Below are 26,745 nucleotides of genomic sequence, written 5' to 3'. Positions count from 1 at the left end.
AGCCGAGAAATGCTGTTTCCAAGTCAATAATAAGAACATCTTGACCGGCTCCCGAATGCGGAATGGTGGACTGTATCAACTGCATCTATCCAGTGCTAATCATGTAAGCTCTGTATCCAGCGATCAAGGTCTTTTGCAGCTCTATCATGAACGCTTAGCACATCAAAATAAGAAGCATGTCAAGGCATTCATCGAACGAGAACTAGGCATAATAGTCAAGATAGATTCTGAAGTTTGCGAAGGCTGTGTTTATGGCAAAGCACACAGACTCAAGTTTGGCAGAAGGAAAAGAGCCACAGCACCCGGTGAAATCATCCACGCCGATGTATGCGGCCCATTCGAACCATCATGTTCGGGTTCCCGTTATTACGTATTATTCAAAGACGATTTCACGAGATTTTGATTCATATATTTCATAAAGGAAAAATCTGAGGTCTATGAAAAATTCCTCCTAGTGCTGAAAGAATGTGAACGTGCTGGTCACAAGGCACAGTCATTTCTCAGTGATAACGGCGGAGAATTTGACAACTCCAAAATTAAGAGATTATTAGACGACCAAGGTATCCAACAGATTCTCACGATGCCCTACTGCAGCGAGATGAACGGATACATAGAAAGAAACAACCGAGTGGTCGTGGAAGCTGCTCGAGCTATGTTACACGCTCATGACAACCTACCTCAAGCATTGTGGGCTGAATTGACCAATACAGCTGTCTACATTCTAAATAGAACTGGTCCAACCACCATAGAAGACAAGACTCCATTTGAACTTTGGTTTGGGAAGAAAGAAAGCCTCAAGCACCTTAAGATAATAGGAAGCGAATGCTACGCTCACATACCAAAACAAAGAAGGGGTAAACTGGACAAAAAAGCCATCAAAGGTATCCTAGTCGGATACGACTTCTGCGGATACAGAATATGGAACAACGGAAGACGGATTATAAGATCCAGAGACGTAATCTTCAACGAAAAACCATTGATAACAAAAATGGCAATTTCCCTTCCCAACAAGTGTGACAAATCTCAGTCACAAGAGGGTCAAGAAAAGGAAATTGAATCAGAGGACGAAGAACAGTTCGATAGCCAAAATACTCCCGAAAAATCTCAAGGGGAATAAAGTGATCTGGAAGATTTCCTAGGATTCAGCGACCCAGAGAATGTCAAAAACCAGAAGATGGCACTGAGAGACAGGGACAAAATAAGACCCCCCGAGCGAATACGTTTCATTCATTAAGACATAGAATCCCGACACCCCAGGTACTTACCAAGAAGCAATAAATTCGAAAAACTCTGAGAGCTGGCGACAAGCTATGAATACAGAAATGAAGGCATTGACAGAAAACGAAACATGGACGCTTCAGAGCTTACCCAAAGACAAGAAGGCACTGGCTTGCAAGTGGACATACAAGATCAAGGAAAATCCAGACGGAAACATCGAAAAATACAAGGCCAGATTAGTCGTCAAAGGATTCTCACAAGAGAAAGGGATAGATTACAATGAAACATTTAGTCCTGTCACGAAGATGAGTACTATAAGAACCATCCTAAGCGTCGCAGCAAGCAAGAAGATGTCACTCGCCCAATTTGATGTATCCACTGCCTTTCTCTATGGTGAGCTCTATGATAGCGAAGAAATTTACATTCAGCAACCCAAAGGATACAATGACGGCACAAATCAAGTCTGCAGACTCAAAAAGAGCTTGTAAGGACTGAAACAAGCAGCACGATGTTGGCACAAGAGATTCGTTGATTTTCTGAAAGCCCTAGATTTCACTCCTTGTAGCGCTGACCCCTGTCTATTTGCAAGAAAAATAGGTGAAGATCAACTCATCCTAGCACTGTAAGTTGACGATGGGCTCATTGCCTCAACCAGCAAAAGGGAGTTAGACAATTTTTTGGAAGCGCTGAAATCTGAGTTCAAAGTCAGCCATAAGAAGCTGTCCTACTTCCTCGGACTGGAAGTAACCCATCAAGATGATGGTACAATCAAAGTAGACCAAAGGAACTACACTAGGAAGATTTTGAAGAGATTCGGCATGGAAAACTGTAGGAGCGTGTCGACACCCATTGTAAGTAATCCACAAGGGAATTCTGAATCAGGGAGAGAAATCGAAAACTACCCATATCGTCAAGCAGTAGGCGCACTGATGTACTTAATGGTAGCAACAAGACCGGACATCGCGTTCGCTGTAGGCGTTGCCTCGCATGCACTGGAAAAACCAACTGCTGAAGACATAGTTCGCGTCAAAAGAATATTCCGATACCTGAAAGGAACTGAGGAGCTTGGAATCGTATACCAATCAGGAAAGGACCCAAGTTTCCTCGAATGCTACAGTGATGCGGATCTTGGTGGAGACCCCAGCACCGGACGGTCCATATCAGGGATAATATCCAAGTATGCTGGAGGAGCAATTTCATGGTGCAGTCAGAGACAGACCAGCGTTGCAATATCCACTACTGAGGCAGAGCTCGTGGCCGCTAGTGAGGCCGCAAGGGAATTGGTCTGGCTGAGAGGACTTCTAACAGAGCTCGGCAGCCTTCGTGAGACTCCCAACCTCTACGTCGATAATGAATCTGCTATCAAACCAGCCAAGAACCCGGAAATGCACCGACGAACAAAACACATACGGATCCGGCACTTTTTTGTCAGAGAAGTCGTACAGGAAGGACTAATAGACATTCAACCTACAGTGAAACCTCGTTAATATTATCCCGCTTATTACGAATGACTCGTTAATATTACCTATTACTATTTCCCCGTGAAATATGCCCATTAAACACAATGAAGATTTGTTTGGTTAATACGAAATTCTCGTTATTATGTATAGCGAACAATAACAATTCCCGTCCGTATAAACAAACAGTCATGTTTACCGTTTAATACGAACCAAAGATTACCACAAAGATACGGCCCCGCCTGAGTGTCCGAAGTGTGTTTTTAACTCTATGTTTTCAAAATCACTCGTTCGTGTGTTCGATATGTTCAGAAATCACTCGCGTTTGTACAATATTCGATATATCGAACTTTACGTGGGATGGTATTTACGTTCGATTTTGTACTTCCTTTGTATACATGAATCTGTGCCGGACCAATAAAAACAAAATATATGTTACGCCTAACGTGTTTAATATTTGTGTACGTTGTAATGAAAGTTTAAGTGAATTATCTCGTGAGAATTTTATTAAACTTTAGAATTTGTACGTACACACATAAAAATGGAGGCAAAACGTAAACGCAAGGAAATTGCATTGAAGACGAAAATTAAGATAATAAATTCAGTTCGTCAGGGTGAAAAAACGAAAACAGAACTTTCTGAAGAGTTTGGTATATCAAAATCAACCTTAAGTACAATTCTAAAGCAAGCAGATAAAATAGAAGAAGCGGTCAGGAAAGGTAGTAATCAAACTAAGAAAAGGATGCGCGTCGGTAAACATTCCGAATTAGAGGCCAAACTGCTGGAGTGGTTTCATCAAATGCGCGCCGCCAGAGTTCCAATTTCCGGGCCTATTATCCAAGAAAAGGCTGATCAGCTGGCACTGCAACTCAGAATTGACGATTTCCATTGCAGCAACGGATGGCTTCAACGCTTCAAAGATAGGCATAATTTGGCCACAAAATCCATTTGTGGCGAATCTGCAGCTGTCGACCAAACAGCAACGAGTGACTGGCTTCAGTCAGTACAGTCCATCGTAAGTAAATTTGCACCACAAGATGTGTTTAATATGGATGAAACAGGGCTTTTTTACAATCTGTTGCCCAATAAAACTCTAACCGTAAAAGGTGAAAACTGCCATGGCGGTAAACACAGTAAAGTTCGTCTTACAGTTCTACTATGTTGTAATCAAGATGGCAGTACTAAACTTCGACCCTTGGTTATTGGCAAGTCTGCCAAGCCAAGATGTTTCAAAGATGTTGCAGCAAAAAACCTGCCAGTAGATTACGAGGCAAACAGTAAGGCTTGGGTCACCACAAAAATTTTCCAGTTGTGGTTGTTAAAATTGGACAGGAAAATGGCGACTCTAAATCGCAAAATTTTGTTATTGTTGGACAACTGTGCTGCACATACTGCTCATGGTATGAAGTTGGAAAACATTACCTTACTCTTCTTGCTACCAAATACAACAAGTGTGACACAACCACTCGACCAAGGTATAATACAGTGCTTGAAAAGAAACTACAGACAGCGCTTGGTGAAATACCTTATCAGGCAGTGTGAAAAAGGAAAGACTGAGCTTCCTAGATGGTCAGTTTTGGATGCTATCCGCAGTATAGCCATGTCGTGGGACAGCATCAGCCAAAAGACAATTGTGCATTGCTTTGCAAAAAGTGGTTTTGGCCAGCAAACTGTTGAAGAACCTGACTGTGATCAACCTTTAGAGGATTGGCAAGAGTTAAAAGAACATGTGCAAGTTGATAATGACTTCAATGAGTTTGTTCATATTGATGACAGTGTGTACACCAGTGCAAGATTAACTGCAGAAGATCTTGTTGGTTCACGAGGATTACAGGAAACACCAACGGCTGACGCTGTACAGTCACTTTGTGAGGGTGGTACAAGTCAGGATAATGATGGTGATGACGACAATGGTGAGGTAGTGCATAAACTTCCAAGCAAAAGTGACACAATCAGTGCTTTGCGTACACTGGAAAATGTACTTGCTGCAAGTGATGTGCCAATTGACTTGATTGCAGGATTTGAGAAGATATGTTCTGCTGTAAATGATATTTACAGAGATAAGTGTGTCCAGAAAAAAATTAATGATTTTTTTAAACCTATGTAAATATATCTTGCATACTTTGCATAAGAATTGCTATACACTCAACAGCAATTAACTGTACGGTAAATGTTAATCATTTTTGTCAAAACTTTGGAAGCAAATTAAATAAGAATACATACATACGTATATGTATACTAATTATCAGTCTGTTATAGTATATTTTATTAAAACTATTAAAATTGCTTCTAAGTGTATTTTGTTAGTGTGCATGTCAATATCTGGCTTCTATTACAATAATAATATTCCACATTTTTAGTGCTCTGACATGTAGGAATTCAATATTTCTTATCGAGTTCTTATTCTACCTATTGGCTCAAGAACCTCATTAATATGAACCTCGTTATTACAAACTGAAATATTTTACTCCCCTTCAGGTTTGTATTAATGAGGTTTCACTGTATATCGACAGACAGCCAATTAGCGGACATGCTAACAAAACCACTTCACAGACCGAAGCTATCAAACCACATGAATGGAATTGGACTAAAGTGATGATGACTAAAGTGCACTCTTCAATGAGGGAGAGTATTGAGACATTGAACTCTTGCACTCTATATTATTATTACTATTATTATATATATCGATTGTTTGACCTTTATGTTATGCCCTGTGGCAACACTGTTCAAGTTGGTCACTGTGCAATTGTTTTGTTATTTTGTTTTTCGTTTTAGTTTTTTTCTTACTCAATGGTAGAATAATCATGAATGGCGTAAGGTGACGAAACGTTGGTTACTGAACGAATAAAGTGTCTGTGCAACTACAAAATGTTTACAATGTGTATCAGTAATGCGCGATACAAAGCGATAACCCAGTCCATTCCTTAAAAACCTCAATAGTACATACCTGCTTTTTTTTCTTCACCGCCATGAGAAATGTTAACACTGCATAACAAACAAACAGCAAACTTTTGATAGTCACTGTTTATATCAAAATATTCCCATAAAGACGATCTTTTCTTTACGATGCCATTTTTTCTCTATATATCTGTTTAGATAGAATCATATTAAAAAATACTTTTATAATAACCTCCAACTAAAATAGCACATTTTTCAATAACCTAAAATGATTGTATTTGCAATCAATTCAACAAATCAATGAAACACTACCTAACTTCGCTCGCGAACAAAAAAAAATTGGGATGTGTCTGTGTCATGGACACGGCCGTGTGTTGTACGTGAATGTGTTTAAGTAACAGGTAATATTTTCTATACAAAATATAAAATACAGTATTTTATGTATGTTAATCATGTTTGAACACTAAGAAGTTCTTTGGGTTTCCGTGTTTCGTTTATGATAGCAACTATTTTCGTTCGTCGGGTTCAGGAAAGAAATAAAGTAAACAAATAGTTACCGTGTTATAACTTTATTAATTATAGGTTCGTGATACAAATAGAACGATGCAAATGACATACAGGATACATAGAGATTTCTGGTAAATACGTATTAAATCAATACAGGTATTACTTAACGTTGTTGGAGAAGTTTCAATGCAAGACAAATTGAACTCGCTGAGCATGAAACCGGGTAAATAGCGGTCTTGTGAGACATTAACATTAAAGTCTCCGACTATCATAATTAGTGTAGTGAGATCAGGATGGTAATCGGGTATAATTTTAGGGATGTTTTAGGAATATTTTAATAACGATCGTAACATAAAGAGTTTAATTTCTGCTAACGCTCTGCCCGGATGGATGTACACACACCCGAGTAAGAATTTGAAGATGCCATTGACTGTTACGTTTACTAGACAGACATCACCAGCCTTTGCGTCTTTCATTTGCAAATTAATTTTCGAAATGTCAATGTTAACTCTGTTACAATCAGTGAAGCTATTGATGTTACTATATATGGCGACTCCACCCGCTATGCAACTTGATGATGATACCACCACCAATGATGTAGTTGCAATTTGTCTACGCTTAGCGGTATTACAATATGATCTAAGATCAAAGCCAGGCACATGCACTGGCATGGAATCTTCCCTCCAAGTATCGCTAATTGCCAAATAATTCTTTTGTTGGCTTCAATGAGTGCAGAAACCATAGACCAGTGATGGCCAACTGGCGGCCTGCGGGCCAGATCCGGCCCGTGGTAACGTTTTAAGTGGCCCGCAAAAACTATCCGTCAAGACGAAAACACTTATGCAACAGCTGTACAATAGCTGGAAAATCTTAATTTAAAATACTGGCAAATACACAGTTGTCGCTACACTCATTCTGCTTTGCATTGGCTTACATTTCATTACAAACTATAAAAATGTCATAGTTCCAACCAAATTAATATTATTATCGAACACAGATGCCGAGTAGATATGAGAGGTTGACATATTGCGTGACAAAGAAGCGTAGCGGTTTACCGGCTGAGCCAGCGACCTTACGTATTTATTTCGAATGTCGAGAGAGCGCAGCACCATGACTCATATGGTATCAGAATAGCACTGTAACTCGCGGCACACAGATTATGTACTTGTTTACGTTTTGCAAGTTATTTGATGTTGTAGTTAGTTTGAAATGTTTTCCAAATTCAGGAAAGTAGACAGTGAAAATCGTGTTTTCAAAAAAGAATGGGAACACAAATATTTGTTTATACTTAATAAGGACATGCAACCTCAGTGTTTAGTTTGCCTTCAAGTGCTAGCTGTATTAAAAGAATACAATCTCAAACGGCACTTTTTATCAAATCATCAACACAAATATGAAAATTGTTCAGGCGAGTAAAGAAAACATTTTGTTGAACAACTGACAAAACAAATTTCTCAGCAAAAGTGTGTAAGAAACCAAGAAACCAAGAAGCATGTCTTTCAGCCTCGTACGTTGTTAGCTACGAGCTAGCGAAAGCAAAAAAAAACACTTAGTGATGGGGAATTCATCAAAAACTGTGTAGTAAGAATGGCAGAATTTTAATGAAGGTAAGGTGGCAAAAGAGTTTAATTCTGTATCTCTGTCCAAACAAACTGTTACTAGGAGAGTTGAAGATATTAACAATCAAATACTGACAAACCTGAAAGGTTCTATTTCTGACTGTTCGTATTTTTCGTTAGCTCTCACTGAAAGCACAGATGTTACCGAAACTAGTCAGTTGTTAATTTTTGTGAGAGCCATCCAAAAATATTTCAGTATTACTGAAGTACTATTAAAAGTATGTTCTTTGCATAACACAACCAAAGATGTAGATATTTTTAAGGAAGTTAACAATGCAGTTGAAGAACATGGAGGTTATGAGAAACTATCTTTAGTTGTCACAGACGGTGCTAAAGCAATGGTTGGAACATCATGTGGCTTTGTTGGACTTTTAAAACTAAAACAAGCTACCTTGCCCACTCTGCACTGCATTATACATCAGGAGGCATTGTGTGCCAAATCAGTAAGTGTGTCAGGCACAATAGCTACTGTTGCCAAGATCACCAATATTAAAATTTCTGTCATTTTTAGAAGAATTGGGTTGTGCTTATGGTGATTTGTTATTACACACGGAAGTTATATGGCTTAGTCGAGGAAAGTGCCTAGTCAGATTTTTTGAACTGAGGAATGAAATACTTTCCTTTTTTAGTGACAATGTTCCACACTTAACAGATCTCCAGGAAGCACTGAAGAATGTTGATTTCTTGAAAAATTTAGCTTTTCTCACAGATATCACCCAACATCTGAATATTTTGAATTTGCAGTTGCAGGGAAAAAATCAGACTGTTTTCGAGATGATGGGTTTCGTTGATGGATTTTGAAATAAACTTCAAGTATTTAAGTCTGCACTGGAACAAAATGACCTATTCCACTTTCCAAACTGTAAGCTCTCAGGTGAAGAAATGGTTACTTTCGTGCAGTTTGTGGAAAATATTAACCAACTGGCTTCAGAATTTGACAGGAGATTTCAAGATTTTGAAACATTCCGTCCTAGCATGGAACTATTCAACAATGCTTTGAAGTGTAACATTCAGTGTCAGCCAAGAGAATTGCAGCTAGAACTCTGTGAACTCCAGTGTGATCTCTCTGTTAAAATGTTCACAGCAACTGGAGTAGAGTTTTGGAAACTAATTTTGCATGAACGTTATCCTTTGATAAGGAATTGGGCCCTGAAACTGTGTTCAATTTTCTCAAGTACGTACATTTGGGAAGCAGCTTTATCAGCATTGAAGCACATAAAATCAAAGAGTAGGAATAGACTTTCCGATGACGTGTTATCGCATTTGCTTCGTGTGGCAACATCAAAAAATAGATGTGGATTTTAAGTCGTTGGTGAACAGAGTCCAAAAGCCACAGTTCTCTCACTAAGTACTAGAGAAAATATGATAAGTGTATTTATAAAAGGTGTCTGTTTCTTAAGAAATTCTTAGAATCATTTTTCTCTATTTAGTCAATTGTAATAGAGTTCATAAGTAAAAGTAAACAGAACATACAAAACATATGTTTTTTTAGAATTCCGAAAAAATGTAAAAATTATGTCAGTGCGTGGTTTGGCCCTTGAGTGTACTTTGAAGGGCTATGTGGCCCCGGAAGTCAACGAAGTTGGCCATCACTGCCATAGACGATCAGACACATCATACTTCCGTTCGAATGGATTGTTGACAAACGTCGTAGTGAAACGTGCACTAGCTGCTGCCCAATGTGTCTTCATAATCGACGATCGTACACAATCAATGCCTATACAGTCCGGCATCAATATAGAAGCAATTTCATCATCCACTTGCATAATTTCAACCGCTCCAGCTGCAGATGTACTGGCACCGTCGTTGATCCGCTCAGCCGCATTCATTCTTTTACGTTCCCGGCACTGCTTCACTCTGTCATATGGTGTTTTACTGGTATCATTCGAATGCTTTTGGGAAGCCCTTTCTAACCGTATACTATCTCTGTATTTGGATTTGGCTTTTTAACGCGTATAAGCCGACATTATATAGTTTTGATTATATATATTTTTTATTTTAACACCATATATATTCACTGTAACTATTTTACACAAATGTTTTATATATGCAATCGACAGATTCTGACTAGAGCTGACAATTGAAACTCAAACGAACGTCGTAGCTTCTCCGAGTCAAAAGTTATACTAAACATAAAGCTCGATGGCGGCGCTTCCCCCTAAACCACGCGTGATGCGTCACAGTCCTCAATTAGCATAACGAATTCTTTGATCCTTTAGCTATCCAATGGTGTAATTAAATTTTAGATAGAGATGATTAGATATGTAGCTGCAACACCAAACTGTACCCCCTGTTTCTGTTATCATTTGTTTTTTGAATTGCCTCCAACTATGGAAGCAATTTTAAAGGTGTATTCACGTCAAAATACCTTAAATCACTCGAGTCCGCCCATCGTTTGTGCGCTACCTACGCGAGCTCGCTTGTTACAATGAGCCAATCAGCAATGTTCAGCCGAATATCCGGCTATCTGGCTTGAAGATTGGCCGGATATTCAGTAACTGGTATTTGGCCAAACAGCTATCCGTTTCATCAATACTTATAACATTCAGTTCATGGGTCTTAATTATCGCTGCCTGATAGACATCCTGTCAAGTTGACAGCACATTAATCTTTGTTATAACTAAATTGCCACTAATATAAACTTCATTTTTTAAATTTGTATTTGAATGAATTTTTTTGAAATATCAAAATTGTTAATATTTTACATATTCATAGCTTAATGTTATAACAGCATGAATACAAGTGACTAGGTTGGCGACAGTGTTTTTGCTGTATGGCAGAATGTTGCCAATCAGGAATAGAATATTTGCACTAAACTGAACACATCTGAAATCAATCTTTGAAAAGAATCATTGCCACTGCACTTAAATTGAACCGGCATGCTGATTCTTCAAGACACCAGGGCATGTGCAACCATTTCATTGTGCCTAGCATCTCTCCCCCGTTCTAATTTCTCTGGGTTCTCTTAGCAGCTCACCTTCCCTTCCAGTGAGCTATCAATGTGCAGGTTGACTGGTGGCAATACCATGCAGTTTTTATTCTATGTTCTTCCTGTTTTAACATTCAGTACCTGACCAGCATTATTTTTGAAAATGTGTAACTGAAGTGTTGTGTCACACAAGGTGAGTGACAATTAAAATTAATCCCCTAGATTGCATAGGTGCGATTATGTATCCTGTGAATGTTCTCATTCAAAATTATGTTATTTACATAATTTGGCATTTTATTTTTGCATCAACTTTTGCATAAGCCATTACCATGTTGTATGCAAATGTTGACTGCCTTTGTAAATCTTACTTTTTTGTTTTCAAATATGCTCATTCATATTTAAGAACATGTATTTTTTTCTGCTATGTTTTTGTGCCCCTTTAGCACACAATACAATTAAATGTACTGAATTTCCACATAATTAAAGTTATTACTTACACCGGACCTTGCTTCTCCGTTGTCTATATTAGAATAGACAGTAACTGTGTTTGTGTCCCTTCTGCTTAACATTTTCCTTTCTTCAAGCATGGATTATAACCTACTAGGAACACTGTCTATACTTTGTAAGTTTCAATGTTAATAAAAACTTTAGTTTAAATGTGGTTGGTGGGTAGATAGTCCATAGGCCCATTTAAATGTTTATTTTAATCTTTGGTGGAAAATTACACAACACACGAAGATAAAAATGTGTGGACTTTAAAAAATGAATCCATGTCTCGATGATACTGAGGCCATTAAAGATGATGAGAGGTGATGAGATAAGAATGTAGCACTGATGGAAAGAATGGGTGGGGAGGAGGGAGCACCCCAAGAAAGCATCCCTGTACATGGAAACGTCTGTCATGTTTCCCACTTGCAAAAATTCGAGTTTTGACACCAGTGTGAATCAAACCAAGGCCGCATTGAAGACGAGGTATCTGACCACTCATCCACAGGCTTCTACATTATAATAACAACTATCCAATTAAATGAACAAAGTTCCTCGAGAAGCTAAGCCAAAGATCATTTATTACCGAGAAAGAAATGGGCAAGTGAATGAGCTTACTTGTTTTGCATGCTCAGCGACGGTGTTGATGTCTATCTGCTCTATGGTGTCTGTGGGCGGCAGTGCAGCAGCGGTAGGATCAGCTGCCTGTGCCACATGAACCATAAATTTCTTGTCACCATCACACTGAAACCAAATAATCTTATTTTAGGCATGAACCACATCAAGTGTTGCACAAATACATCAGAGATTAGCTACCACCACTTTAATTACAAAAAAAAAGTTTGATATAAACTGAGATGGTATTAAATTACATGGCACATTAAAATACATTACTTAAGCGGAGGAGACACAAAAAACACACTATATACGCGATGTTCGCTGCGCATAGGTGGCCAGACATATCAGCCTAGTTCTCGATGTTGGGGAGACGCATGCTGTGGGATTCAAATGATGATTCCTAAGATAATAATATTCTGCTGGCTCTCACAGTATGTAAACGTAAAAAGAAAAGAATTTGAAAAATTTCTTCATTTGATGAAGCAGTTACAAGTGAGGATGAAAAAAAAGGATCATTTCAGAATAAATACAACTCAGTTTAACCCCTTAACATATTAACCCGAGTATATTCGTTTTTTTTACATTTGGCACATAATTATTAACCCGAGTTTACTCGTTCGACTAACAAAAACGTGCGTCTGATTATATTATTTCGTGTTTTCTCGAATGAGTTACATGAGCTCTCGCTAGATGTCGTGGTAGGTATTTTCAGCCTTTGAAACAGACTTCCAGTAGTTTTATGTTACCCACTAGATGTCAGGGCAGATTCGATCCATCACGGTACCCTACTTACACGCGTTCGCCGTTTGTGTTTGAAAAATTGTACGTTAGATGTCTCTAATAGTACTATTATGAATTTATGATGTTCCCGCCAATGTTTATATATTTTAGCTGAGGTGTCAACATTACTGTAATGTGAATAATAGAAATTGTTCAAAATGAGTGATTCCGACAGTGAAGGAAGCGACGTGAGTGATCTTGATAAATTGGGATCTGATAGTAGCGACAATTATAATGACATTTCAAGCTCAGAAGAATCAGGTAGTGAAGAGATATCTGGCAGAATGTGGTGTGAGATAAACTGTAGTTTGCCAACTATCTCTCCTCCAAGATACCCATTTACAGGTAAACCAGGCGTCAATGTAAATGTAAATGTTGACGATAATTTTCTTCGTTATTTTCTCTTATTTTTTGATAATGATTTGGCTGAACTCATAGCTACAGAAACGAACCGTTTTGCATCACAGTACATTCAAACACATCCTCAAACAAAATGGAAACCAACAAACAAAGAGGAAATCTATGTTTTTCTTGCACTAGTTGTGGCTCAAAGCATAGTCAAAAAACCTACATATCAAATGTACTGGGCTAAGAACCCAATATTTGACACACCATTTTTTAGGAAAACCATGCCATTTCGCAGATTTGTTCAGCTGAAACAGTTTCTTCATTTTGTGGATAATGAGTCATATGATGCAGCCACCCATCCAAACCCTAAACTGAACAAAATATGGCCTATATATATTCATTTGCAAAATAAATTTTCTGAACTTTACACTCCAGAAAAAGATGTCACAGTAGATGAAAGCCTTATGTTATATAAAGGGCGTCTAGGTTGGAAACAGTACTTACCTCTCAAAAGGGCGCGGTTCGGAATAAAGTCATTCATGTTATGTGAATCGTCAAGTGGATATGTATATTCCTTCGTAATTTACACCGGACGAGGAACCAATTTTGATGATGAATACAAAGGCTTGCCAATGTCGTCACAAGTAGTTATGTCATTAGTGAAACCTCTTCTTGGGAAAGGTTATTGTGTCATTACTGACAATTTTTATACCTCACCACAGCTATCAGATATGTTGCTATCACATCGAACCGATTCTTATGGGACTGTGAAAACGACAAGAAAAGAAATGCCACCAGAATTGCGGAAACAAAAATTGCCGAAAGGCAGTGTCATTGCTTTCCAAAGAGGTAAACTATTGGCATTGAAGTGGATGGACAAAAAACCAGTCACAATGTTGTCTACAATCCACAATTCTGAAATGAAAAGTGTTACAATCTATGGACAACAGCACATAAAACCACAAGTTGTGTTAGATTACAACAGTACAATGGGAGGTGTGGACATTGTTGACCAGCGCACAACAGACTATGCAGTACCCAGGAAGAGGGGGAAAAAATACTATAAGAAGATTTTTTTCCATTTAGTGGACCTAGCAATATGGAATTCATTTTTGTTATATTCAAAGTTGGGAGGGAAGCAGTCACATTTGGAGTACAGAGAGGCTGTTGTCAAAAATTTGATTGAACAGTTTCACAAGCCAACAATGTCGCCAGGACGAGGTAGGCCTGGAAAATCAACGAATCCACTGAGAATGACTGAACGTCACTTTCCAGCTACGATCCCGCCAACTGACAAAAAAAGCAATCCTACACGCCAGTGTGCAATGTGCAGCAGGGTGACAGATACACGGGGGAAAAAAATACGGCGTGAAACACGGTACATGTGTGAAGACTGTGGTGTGCCACTGTGTGTAGTGCCGTGCTTCAGAGTTTATCATACAACAGCAGACATTTAGGCAGAAATTAGTTAGGCTTACAGTCAGAGTGAAATGCATTCAAGAATAACTTCACAAATGTCAATACAGACTCGTGACATTATTCAGCTACTGTATTCAAATAAAAATTCTTCTATTTATTGTGCTGTGAAAAAAACTGAATGTCTCACATAAAAACTTTGTTTTTTGTAAAGAATGACATCCTTGACATTACAATGATTTTTTTTTGTATTTGTGAATGTTCAGCTATTGCAATTAGTGTATACTGTACAAACCTTGTGAGGTAAATTTTTATACGAAGATCTATTCGGACTGACAACATTTACATATCATATGTACATATTTTGTTTTTCATGTTATTCAGGCAATTTTATAAAAGTAGATGTAATTTTGTAAAAGAAATATGGTATGTTGCAAAAGTTATTTCACTGGTTTCTATGTAAGCTTATACTATATCTGGCTAATGTTATAAATATTTTTAGTAATCTTAGTGAATATTAGCACTGACGAGTATACACGGGTTAGGAAACCAGTGTCCATTCAAAATGACATGATGGTGTGATAAATGTGAAATTTTAATGTATTTTGTGTGGTATGTCCATTTGCATATTGAATAGGTAAAATATATTGCTGCACAAATGTGATTTTCAGATAACTACTTTTGAGAAATAATTCTAACCATGCTGAACATTACTAATGTTGTTATAATAACTTCCAATTTGTGTTAAATGTTTTTATCTAAATATTTATCTATTTAATTATATTCCATAAATATTTATAATGTATTTACATATATTTCAGCAATGACGAGTATACTCGGGTTAGTAAAACAGTGTGCATTAAAAATTACATAATTTTGTAAAAAATGTAAAAACGTATGTTTTACATGTGGTACGTTTATTTGCATATTAAAAACAATAGATTACTGCAAAAAAACCAATTTTAAAAAATGGTTTTTTAGACACATATATCTAGCCATAATATATATGTTAAGGGGTTAATATCATCCCATTGAAATCAAATCCCTGGCTTTGTCCTGAATATCCTACCTTCTTTATTCTTCCATCAATGTATTATTCCATACATATGGATATTTTCCTAATATTTCAACGAACTTTTCTGTTGACATGACTAAAGCACAATACTGAGAGAAACAAAACTTCATAAAAAGCAAACACAGAAGTACAGCCTAATTCTGCACGAAAACAGATGATTTCGGCTATCTGCGCATGCACGAAGTCAGCGACATTTTGAAAAATAGTTGAGAACCAAACACTTGGCGATGTCACCAGGATTGCCAACATAACAAACACGGCTTTGTGTAGCCAGTAACACCTGAGATGCAGCTGGCTATATTTTTCTCGCGTAGCGAACATCGCGAACATAGTGCCCTGTGTGGCCCAAGCTTTAGGGTTGACTCGTCAAACCTGAGGTCATTAGAAACAAATAAACTCAACACGTTCAAACAAAATGGAGAATAAATTGGCGATGGCCTATGGTAAAGAACATTCCATCATTTTCCTGCAGTGGTTACGTGAAACCATGGTAAACCGAAAATAGGGATGGTTGGACTTAGGTCATCTGGAATGTGAGTAAAGTGTCTCACCGCTGTGCCACCTTGCTCCATCCCATTCTCTCTTCAGTAACAGTTAAGTGGAGTGATAGTACACAGCAACATAATACATGACCAGATTAAAAGTAAAAGTAACATCTTTGCAGATGAGATGTGAGAAAGCTGACAACAAGAGGAGCTAGCTGCTGTAACTTAACTGCAGACCTGTTTTTCTATATAGTTGACAAAACAATTTCAATCTAGATACAGTAGTTAAATTTTTTGTTTGTTTGAATGTTTATATTTTTTGAGTTGACTTACCTTTTGGCTTTATTTGTGTTCAGTCTAATCACCTGCACAGATATATCTGACATCACTGTTAATTGCAAATTGTGGTCAAATTGTTAGCCTTTCGCGAAAGCCTGGGTTGAAATGCAGGTGTACCTGAACTATAATATGTTGTTGGTTGTTGGGTGTCAAACATTGTAAATGTTGCATTGCTTATGCCCTTGTGAGATTTCTCAAGGAATTCCTGTTTCCACTACCATCACTGTTTCAAAGACTTCTCATCTCACCTTATCCTTTTTTCAAGTTGGGCAAGAAAAACAGGTCTGCAGTTAAGTTACAGCAGCTAGCTCCTCTTGTTGCCAGCTTTCTCACATCTCATCTGCAAAGAGAGATATATAGACTGAATTGGTGGAGGAAATGGGATTACCCCAAGAAAGCCCATAGGCTCACTATAATGTCAGCCACATTTCCCATTAGCAAAAAATTTGGGTCTCATCCCATCGGAGGTGAGTGAATGGACTCTGAATTGCTTGAGATTATAAATGGTAAAGCATAATATGATCTAAGTTTATGCTAAAAAAAATTGTTACCTACACAATCTTTAAAAATAAGTATACGGCATAAATTCCGTTCCTTTCTATAGAACTTAATACAATAATTTAAATTACATACTTAACTCTTCATAATATATGTTTGAATAAACTAATAAAAATAAATAGGTACCAACAAGATTTTACATTCAATTTAATGATCTTCATTACAATTTTAGATTATTTAGTATAATTTGCAAATCATTTTCTGACATTTAGTCAGCACACCAATTTATCTCATAGCTTTATTTCTGCACCTAACACTTGTTCCAGAGTTTAGTATAAACAGGTTAAGAATAACCTGCTAAAAAGTAAGTCTCGGACACTTATCGCAGATATATATATATCATATGAGAGTGGGTCAGGTCTAAAACTGTTCAATACTTTTCTTACATACACAATATTTATGTCATCACATAAGTAGGTATCCAGTGTAAACGTACCTTAAGAGCTGAAGGTTTATACAAAAACTGTACCTATAATTGTAATTTCATTAGAGTGGATTAGCGATAGGAAGTATTAATTACACTACATGGGGAAGTGGGTTTCCTGGGATTTCAGGCAAAGCATTGTTATAAAGTCACGTGAGGAAAAAGCTACAAGAAATGAATACACTATACAATCAGGCCAATAGCTTTACCTATACGAGAACCTATTTTAATTGTTTATTTCATGTGTAAATGAATAAAGTATTTTAGTATTTTTGCAATTAGCAGTGCCTACTAAAAATTTTTCTAAAAATTTCAAAAACATATTTGTAATCTAATAAATAGATTTATTTTCCTGAATAGTGCCATATTGAAGGCTGTATATATATGTAAACTTATAATCAGTACATTCGAGTGTTGTAAACAATATTATTAACATCTAATGGACTGGACTGGTTGGAATTTCAATGTGGTACTAAAATTCTTCAAACAATGTAGCTTTTATGTTGATTCTGGAAAGCAAACACAGAATTTCATTTTTTCTTTTTAGAAAAAAAAGGGGGCTTTGCCAGCTGTTTTCTTTCAAACTCTTTCCTTTTGTTGATGGGAATTATAGATGTTTTTAGAATTTGGAGAGAAGGGGGATATCACCCCATCCCCTCCCGAGCATGCACTACTGCCTGTAGTTATAAGGAGCTTTAAAGTCTAGGAAAATTGTGTTTATAAATGTGGATAAGAAATCCACTGTTATACTATGTATATGGTCAGTCCATAGAACAAGGAAGGAGATATAGAAGTGCGACTCTTACAGTGGAAAATGAGACCATGTGTTGCACGACGTTCTAAGCCATCTGTTGGGTGGGCCCATAACTACTAGCAAATAACTTGGGCTAGATGTTGAAATCCAATTTTTTAGGTTTATAATGTTTATTTAACTAATTGCCAACTAACTAATTGCTTAGTAAAAGAGATTTTAAGATTTTTTTTCCATCTGTGCAAAAAAAACTTACCTAATGGTGTTTCGTAATAAAAAAAAACATGTTCTATATAAATGAGTAGGAAATGCAAAATTTCTGGTATGCTCCACCATAAAACAGGTGGCAACCAAAATAGCGAGAATTAATTTTCACTGGTTTGTGTGCCTGATAAGCCTGCATTAATTCTCAGTCAATGTAGCCATGCTATAAATATATTATGAATGCTACTATCTAGCAGGTGGGCCCAAAACTACTTCTAAAAACTAGGTCTCAGTCTCGGCAATTAGTGTTTCTCCCTCATGGGTCAGTCTCACGGAAGTCTCTACCAATGAACGGTCATGCGAAAAATTAAATATATTTCTGAATGCAGAACATACAATGGTATCTCTTAAAATGATTATATTAACTATTGATTGTGTGCATTTGTGTGATATTGTCAAATTATTTGAATGAATATCGAATTCATGGTGGATTTAACAACTTTTTTCCCAAAGAATATGAATTCATACATGACAGATGTTAAGAATTATTGTAACTATAACTAGTTTTTTTTAATTTTATTTTTATATCTTTCATTGATGTCTGTTGTGTTGTATTTCCAATAAGGGAATGTTCTTGTGTAGTTTCTTCAGGGAAGCTGAATTATATAGCATGTTTAGGTAATCATTTCTCCAGCGCAATGTTTGTACATTAGTAATATTTAAAGTACAGTAATATCTTGAACTTAAGTGAAACGTAGGACCGAGCGATAACCGTGTCAGTCAAATAAGTAATAAGTTGGGGTAAACCTTTGCATATAAATACATACATGCAAATTATGTTTAGTTGGAACTAGAAACTAAAGAAAAAAAATAATTTAGAAATATGTAACTCTGGATTCGTGTAAGACAGGGGAACGTAATTTGAGGTATTACTGTACTGTAATATCATAAATTGTATAAAAAATTGACAAACATTTTTTATGTTGATAATGTAAAACTATTAGTCAGGAGAATATGCAGGATGTCATTTTGAAGGGGATTTCTGGTTTGCTTTCAAATTCTTTCCATTTGTTTGTGGAAATGTTAGAATTTAATAGGAATAAATATAGACGGACATTTATTAAAACTGCTATTAGTTCTTTAAGCCATTTAGATATTTTCCATTATTTTATAGCGTATAATAGTTTTTAATCAGTAATGTCTCTCATCTTTATTGCTCTCTGCACTACCAAGTTTTTTAGAATCCTAAGGCCCATTCTACAATTACACGGAAACGTTGAAGGATCTCACTGAACAGTTTCTGCAATAGCAAATAGACGGAAACGGACCCTTACGGATTAGCTCGGCAATGCTGAGCTCTTCTGTTTATATTGCTCCAAGCTATCAATAGAAGAAGAGTACTTGGCTATTGTGGTAGCAGTGTTTATGTTCTAAATACGTTAAAAATTGTTTCAAATACAAGAATACCTTGTGTTTTATTATTTATTTGTTGTTCATTTTTTATTATTTATATAAATTCTGCCCATGCTACATATTTACCCAACGATGAAATGTTCTGGGAGATGCGTCTATGTTTACATGATCCATATTTTTTCCATCAAATTGTATAACAGGCCTAAAGAACCCCCACACACAATCAGTCTGGACTGAACAGTCAAAACTGCTGTGTGTAAACTAGGATGGTGAACTGATCAATCGGAACTGATGGGCTGACAAACTGATGGCTTTCCATTAAATCTGACAGTGGGCTCGAGAGCCCTCAGTCTAAACTGCTGGTGTAGGAACAGTGTCTCGCCAATCCAAACTGTCACTCAATCAGATAAGTGTCATGTCAGACTTCTATGTTTATACTATTTGGTTACTTTTGTATTGTTTAAATAAATAAAAGAGCAAACTGCAACTGCAACATCTAAAGTTTCTTCCATATTCACCGAAGAAACAATACATACAACAGCAACCAAAAGAATAATTGTGTGTGCAGAGAACCTCAATTCAAACCAAAATGTCAGTTCGGGCTGAGCAGTCCCAACTGGGAGCTGGGCTGATTGTGTGTAGGTGCCTAAATGGAATTGAAAAAGATAATTTGCATGATAATCAAGCATAATAGTAGGACTAAAACACCTATTTTTGTGTTTAATTTATTTTTCTTCGTAGCTGCCGCTACTTAAAACGATTTCCTTTAAGACCTAATAAATTTCAAATAAATAGGCTTATCTCACTGACATATGTTACCCAATTTTCTTCACCGTACCATAATTATTGTAATAATACACCAAATTTACCTGTCCGAATATCGGGCCAGTAGTAAACAAATTTTCTTTGCTAAATCCTAATAAATATTGTAGATGTCTTCGAGACAATATTAATTCCTCCATCAGCCAGAAATTTAAACTTAGAAAAATAATAGATTCAGATGTTTCAAAAAAACAAAATGCTTTCAAACTGCATTGCAGATCGTACACATTTATAACACCGCAGTCAAAATTATGCATTTGGACAGCAACAGCTACAGACGCACACATACAATGCGGCCATGACAGTTTTCGCGTTTCAAAAACATTTACCCAATCATAAAATAGACAAAATGTAAGCCAAAATACAACTACGAAGTCATAAAGGCAAAACGTAAGGCTAGTTAATAATATTAAAAAAAAAAGTAAATTTTTATACGTAAAGTTAAAATTATTTAAAAGTCAAATATTATATATATTTCAAAAACAGGTATTATATTATAACAACTCCAGGACTCATACCAAGTATTGGCCGAACATCAGCCATGTACCAAATGAAAGCTGTAACATTTCTTAACAAAACATAGTTTTCAGAATTTTTGTCTGGGCCGACACTTTTAATGCCGACGGACAGCAACAAGATCGTGCGCCCTGTTTTCCTTGCAGGCAACAGCTTCACCCGCCCATTACAGGACCTGAAAAAACCATTTTATTTCACTGTTTATAACTGAAATATAAAAATCCAACTACAAGGCCCTAAACGCAAGATATGACACTTTGTATTAAACTAAAAAAATAGTATTTATTAATAGTATTCTTTAAATTATATAAGGTCAAAAAAGGTACATATTTCAAAAACTTGCATTATATTAAAACGACTCCAGGACTCATACCAAGTATCGGCCGAACATCAGCCATGTACCAAATGAAAGCTGTAACATTTCTTAACAAAAAATACTTTTCAGAATTTTTGTCTGGGCCGACACTTTTAATGCCGACGGACAGCAACAAGATCGCGCGCCCAGTTTTCCTTACAGGCAATAGCTTCACCCGCCCATTACAGGCCCTGAAAAAACCATTTTATTTCTCCGTTTAAAACTGAAATATAAAAATCCAACTACAAGGTCCTAAACGCAAGATATGATGCTTTGTATTTAACTAAAAAAAATAGTATTTATTAATAGTATTTTGTAAATTATATAAGGTCAAAAAAGGTACATAATTCAAAAACTTGCATTATATTAAAACGACTCCAGGACTCATACCAAGTATTGGCCGAACATCAGCCATGTACCAAATGAAAGCAGTAACATTTCTTAACAAAAAATACTTTTCAGAATTTTTGTCTGGGCCGACACTTTTAATGCCGACGGACAGCAACAAGATCGCGCGCCCAGTTTTCCTTGCAGGCAATAGCTTCACCCGCCCATTACAGGCCCTGAAAAAACCATTTTATTTCTCCGTTTAAAACCGAAATATAAAAATCCAACAACAAGGTCCTAAACGCAAGATATGATGCTTTGTATTTAACTAAAAAAAATAGTATTTATTAATAGTATTCTTTAAATTATATAAGGTCAAAAAAGGTACATATTTAAAAAACTTGCATTTTATAAAAACGACTCCAGGACTCATACCAAGTATTGGCCGAATATCAGCCATGTACCAAATGAAAGCTGTAACAATTCTTAATAAAATATACTAATCATAATTTTTGTCTGGGCCGACACTTTTAATGCCGACGGACAGCAACAAGATCGCGCGCCCAGTTTTCCTTGCAGGCCATAGATTTACCCGCCCATTACAGGCCATGAAAAAACCATTTTATTTCTCCGTTTAAAACTGAAATATAAAAATCCAACTACAAGGTCCTAAACGCAAGATATGACGCTTTGTATTTAACTAAAAAAAAATTGAATTTATTAATAGTTTTCTTTAAATTATATAAGGTCAAAAAAGGTACATAATTAAAAAACTTGCATTATATTAAAACGACTCCAGGACTCATACCAAGTATTGGCCGAACATCAGCCATGTACCAAATGAAAGCTGTAACATTTCTTAACAAAAAATACTTTTCAGAATTTTTGTCTGGGCCGACACTTTTAATGCCGACGGACAGCAACAAGATCGCGCGCCCAGTTTTCCTTGCAGGCAATAGCTTCACCCGCCCATTACAGGCCCTGAAAAAAACCATTTTATTTCTCCGTTTAAAACTGAAATATAAAAATCCAACTACAAGGTCCTAAACGCAAGATATGATGCTTTGTATTTAACTAAAAAAATAGTATTTATTAATAGTATTCTTTAAATTATATAAGGTCAAAAAAGGTACATAATTCAAAAACTTGTATTATATTAAAACGACTCCAGGACTCATACCAAGTATTGGCCGAACATCAGCCATGTACCAAATGAAAGCTGTAACATTTCTTAACAAAAAAAACTTTTCAGAATTTTTGTCTGGGCCGACACTTTTAATGCCGACGGACAGCAACAAGATCGTGCGCCCAGTTTTCCTTGCAGGCAATAGCTTCACCCGCCCATTACAGGCCCTGAAAAAACCATTTTATTTCTCCGTTAAAAACTGAAATATAAAAATCCAACTACAAGGTCCTAAACGTAAGATATGACGCTTTATATTTAACTAAAAATAATAGTATTTATTAATAGTATTTTGTAAATTATATAAGGTCAAAAGGTACATATTTCAAAAAGTTGCATTATATTAAAACGACTCCAGGACTCATACCAAGTATTGGCCGAACATCAGCCATTTACCAAATGAAAGCTGTAACATTTCTTAACAAAAAATACTTTTCATAATTTTTGTCTGGGCCGACACTTTTAATTCAGACGGACAGCAACAAGATCGCGCGCTCAGTTTTCTTTGCAGGCAATAGCTTCACCCGCCCATTACAGGCCCTGAAAAAACCATTTTATTTCTCCGTTCAGAAACTGAAATAATAAATTCCAACTACGGGATCCTAAACTAAATTTGTAAGGCTTGTTTTTTAACTATTTAAATTAGTATTCTTAAAAGTATTTTTTTTATATATTTAAGGTCTAACAAGGTACATATTTCAAAAACTGCCATTATATGATAACGAGTCTAGGACTGATAGCAAGTATTGGTCGAACATCAGCCATGTATCAAATTAATGCTGAAATCTTTCTTAAGAAAATATTCTTATCATAATTTTTTACTGGGCCGACACTTTTAATGCCGTCGTACCTAAACAAGTTCACACGCCCTGTTTTCCTTGCAGGCAATAGCTTCACCCGACAAATATGTTGATATTTTTATTTATTTCATTATATTTGAACCACTATTATAGATTTTATTATTTATTGCATACTTAATTATTGTATATACGTTTTTGATATGTCTTACTAATTCTGCAAGGGGTGGAAAATTTTCAATCTGCGCTGCCATCGGAAGAGGACGTGTTGTGGAGCTGCTCCAAGGGTTTATAACGAGCGCAACGACCCGACCTTTCAAAGTATAAAGAAAGGTTTCGTTTCTGCTAAGACGCTCAGGCTATAAAAGTGTCAACTCATCTATAAACTTATAGTCACTCGACTTGGCTACACCCGGGAAGCTAACATCCCTATAGCCTTCTTGTCGTCGGGCGTACATTCGCAAGTTTTCCTTGCAGGCAATAGCTTCACCCGCCCATTACAGGCCCTGAAAAAACCATTTTATTTCTCCGTTTAAAACTGAAATATAAAAATCCAACTACAAGGTTTTAAACGCAAGATATGATGCTTTGTATTTAACTAAAAAAAATTCTATTTATTAATAGTATTTTTTAAATTATATAAGGTCAAAAAAGGTACATAATTCAAAAACTTGTATTATATTAAAACGACTCCAGGACTCATACCAAGTATTGGCCGAACATCAGCCATGTACCAAATGAAAGCTGTAACATTTCTTAACATAAAATACTTTTCAGAATTTTTATCTGGGCCGACACTTTTAATGCCGACGGACAGCAACAAGATCGCGCGCCCAGTTTTCCTTGCAGGCAATAGCTTCACCCGCCCATTACAGGCCCTGAAAAAACCATTTTATTTCTCCGTTTAAAACTGAAATAAAAAATCCAACTACAAGGTCCTAAACGCAAGATATGACGCTTTGTATTTAACTAAAAAAAATTGTATTTATTAATAGTATTCTTTAAATTATATAAGGTCAAAAAAGGTACATATTTCAAAAACTTGCATTATATTAAAACGACTCCAGGACTCATACCAAGTATTGGCCGAACATCAGCCATTTACCAAATGAAAGCTGTAACATTTCTTAACAAAAAATACTTTTCAGAATTTTTGTCTGGGCCGACACTTTTAATGCCGACGGACAGCAACAAGATCGCGCGCCCAGTTTTCCTTGCAGGCAATAGCTTCACCCGCCCATTACAGGCCCTGAAAAAACCATTTTATTTCTCCGTTTAAAACTGAAATATAAAAATCCAACTACAAGGTCCTAAACGCAAGATAGAACGCTTTGTATTTAACTAAAAAAATAGTATTTATTAATAGTATTCTTTAAATTATATAAGGTCAAAAAAGGTACATATTTCAAAAACTTGCATTTTATAAAAACGACTCCAGGACTCATACTAAGTATTGGCCGAACATCAGCCATGTACCAAATGAAAGCTGTAACATTTCTTAACAAAAAATACTTTTCAGAATTTTTGTCTGGGCCGACACTTTTAATTCAGACGGACAGCAACAAGATCGCGCGCTCAGTTTTCTTTGCAGGCAATAGCTTCACCCGCCCATTACAGGCCCTGAAAAAACCATTTTATTTCTCCGTTCAGAAACTGAAATAATAAATTCCAACTACGGGATCCTAAACTAAATGTGTAAGGCTTGTTATTTAACTAATTAAATTAGTATTCTTAAAAGTATTTTTTTATATATTTAAGGTCTAACAAGGTACATATTTCAAAAACTGCCATTATATGATAACGAGTCAAGGACTGATAGCAAGTATTGGTCGAACATCAGCCATGTATCAAATGAATGCTGAAATCTTTCTTAAGAAAATATTCCTATCATAATTTTTTACTGGGCCGACACTTTTAATGCTGTCGTACCTAAATAAGTTCACACGCCCTGTTTTCCTTGCAGGCAATAGCTTCACCCGACAAATATGTTGATATTTTTATTTATTTCATTATATTTGAACCACTATTATAGATTTTATTATTTATTGCATACTTAATTATTGTATATACGTTTTTGATATGTCTTACTAATTCTGCAAGGGGTGGAAAATTTTCAATCTGCGCTGCCATCGGAAGAGGACGTGTTGTGGAGCTGCTCCAAGGGTTTATGACGAGCGCAACGACCCGACCTTTCAAAGTATAAAGAAAGGTTTCGTTTCTGCTAAGACGCTCAGGCTATAAAATTGTCAACTCATCTATAAACTTATAGTCACCCGACTTGGCTACACCCGGGAAGCTAACATCCCTATAGCCTTCTTGTCGTCGGGCGTACATTCGCTAGCTTCGCTCGCGCGTGCTGTCCGCCGGGAGTGCCCTGCGTCTTTTGGGAATCACCTAAGGCGGGCAGTTCACCGAAGGGGAGTTGATGCGGGAACCGTAGCGTTTACTCACGGCATGCGCGGGGTGTGTCGCCCTGCCCAGGCCCTTGTCTAGGAAATACAAAAAGAATCACAAATCTGTGAAAAATTTGTCCAAAGCTGAATTTCTGCCAATTGTTAGAGTTGACTATTTTTAATAACATACCTGAAGTTTACCGTTGTAGACCTTATGCGTATCACCGAAAACGTGCAGTTAAGTCCTAGAAGTTAGAGTCTTACAGAAGTCCATTAAAATGATTCCCGTTTACGCAGTTAATAACGTAGACTCTCTGTAAGTGCATAAAAATAATCCAGAAACACTATTCAACACGATCACGTTAAAAAAAATTCAATGTTGAATAAAAAGATGAAACAAAGTCGATAACGTTATTGATTATGTTTTTTTTTTTTTAAAAATTCATTGAAATAAAAGTATGATTTACATACAAAACAAGGGTCCAATGTGAAAATCTTCTGTATAGATGTTTTTGCTAACTTATTCAGCTTTAAGGCGGTATAACTATTATAGTCTAGCGCAATTAGTTGAATCGCTAGAATAGCCTAATCGTCGGCGTGTGTGCCGTCCTGCGGCGGTGCTTTGGTCGCAGCAAGCCGGCGCGACGAGCGTTGCACGCGACCTTCATGGCCAAGTTTCAAAGTTCCGAAGATTTAGTTTAGGGATTGCTGCAGATATGTTACGTTTATTCGATTTAACAAAAAATCAGTTAAATTATCGCAAATAAGGTAATAATCTAATATTTTTTCTTAAGTTATGATGGCTCCATAAAGTTGCAATAAACAAT

General features: G+C 36.5%; 1 protein-coding gene across 3 annotated transcripts in view; it reads right to left on the bottom strand.

Moving 5' to 3' along the window:
• LOC134529219 (protein odr-4 homolog) overlaps positions 1–20,620 on the bottom strand; it is a 51,510-nt gene extending 30,890 nt beyond the window's left edge. The window contains exons 1-2 of one of the 3 annotated variants that reach the window (XR_010074500.1): positions 20,395–20,619; positions 11,733–11,858 (exon numbers count right to left, since the gene is read on the bottom strand). Coding sequence is in view for 2 of the 3 variants with exons in the window: in XM_063363092.1 (XP_063219162.1) it covers positions 11,733–11,858; positions 20,395–20,604 (336 nt within the window). In the remaining variant the exon portion in view is untranslated. Of the gene's footprint in view, positions 1–11,732; positions 11,859–20,394 lie in introns of all 3 variants that reach the window. The other 2 variants (XM_063363091.1, XM_063363092.1) reach the window with 2 other exon arrangements.
• Between the last annotated feature and the right edge of the window lie 6,125 nt (positions 20,621–26,745).

Source organism: Bacillus rossius, chromosome 2, assembly GCF_032445375.1.
Source record: "Bacillus rossius redtenbacheri isolate Brsri chromosome 2, Brsri_v3, whole genome shotgun sequence".
In the NCBI taxonomy this organism is placed as follows: Eukaryota; Metazoa; Arthropoda; class Insecta; order Phasmatodea; family Bacillidae; genus Bacillus; species Bacillus rossius.
Note: the sequence above shows the minus strand (reverse complement) of the source record. Positions and strands in the feature narration are given on the sequence as shown.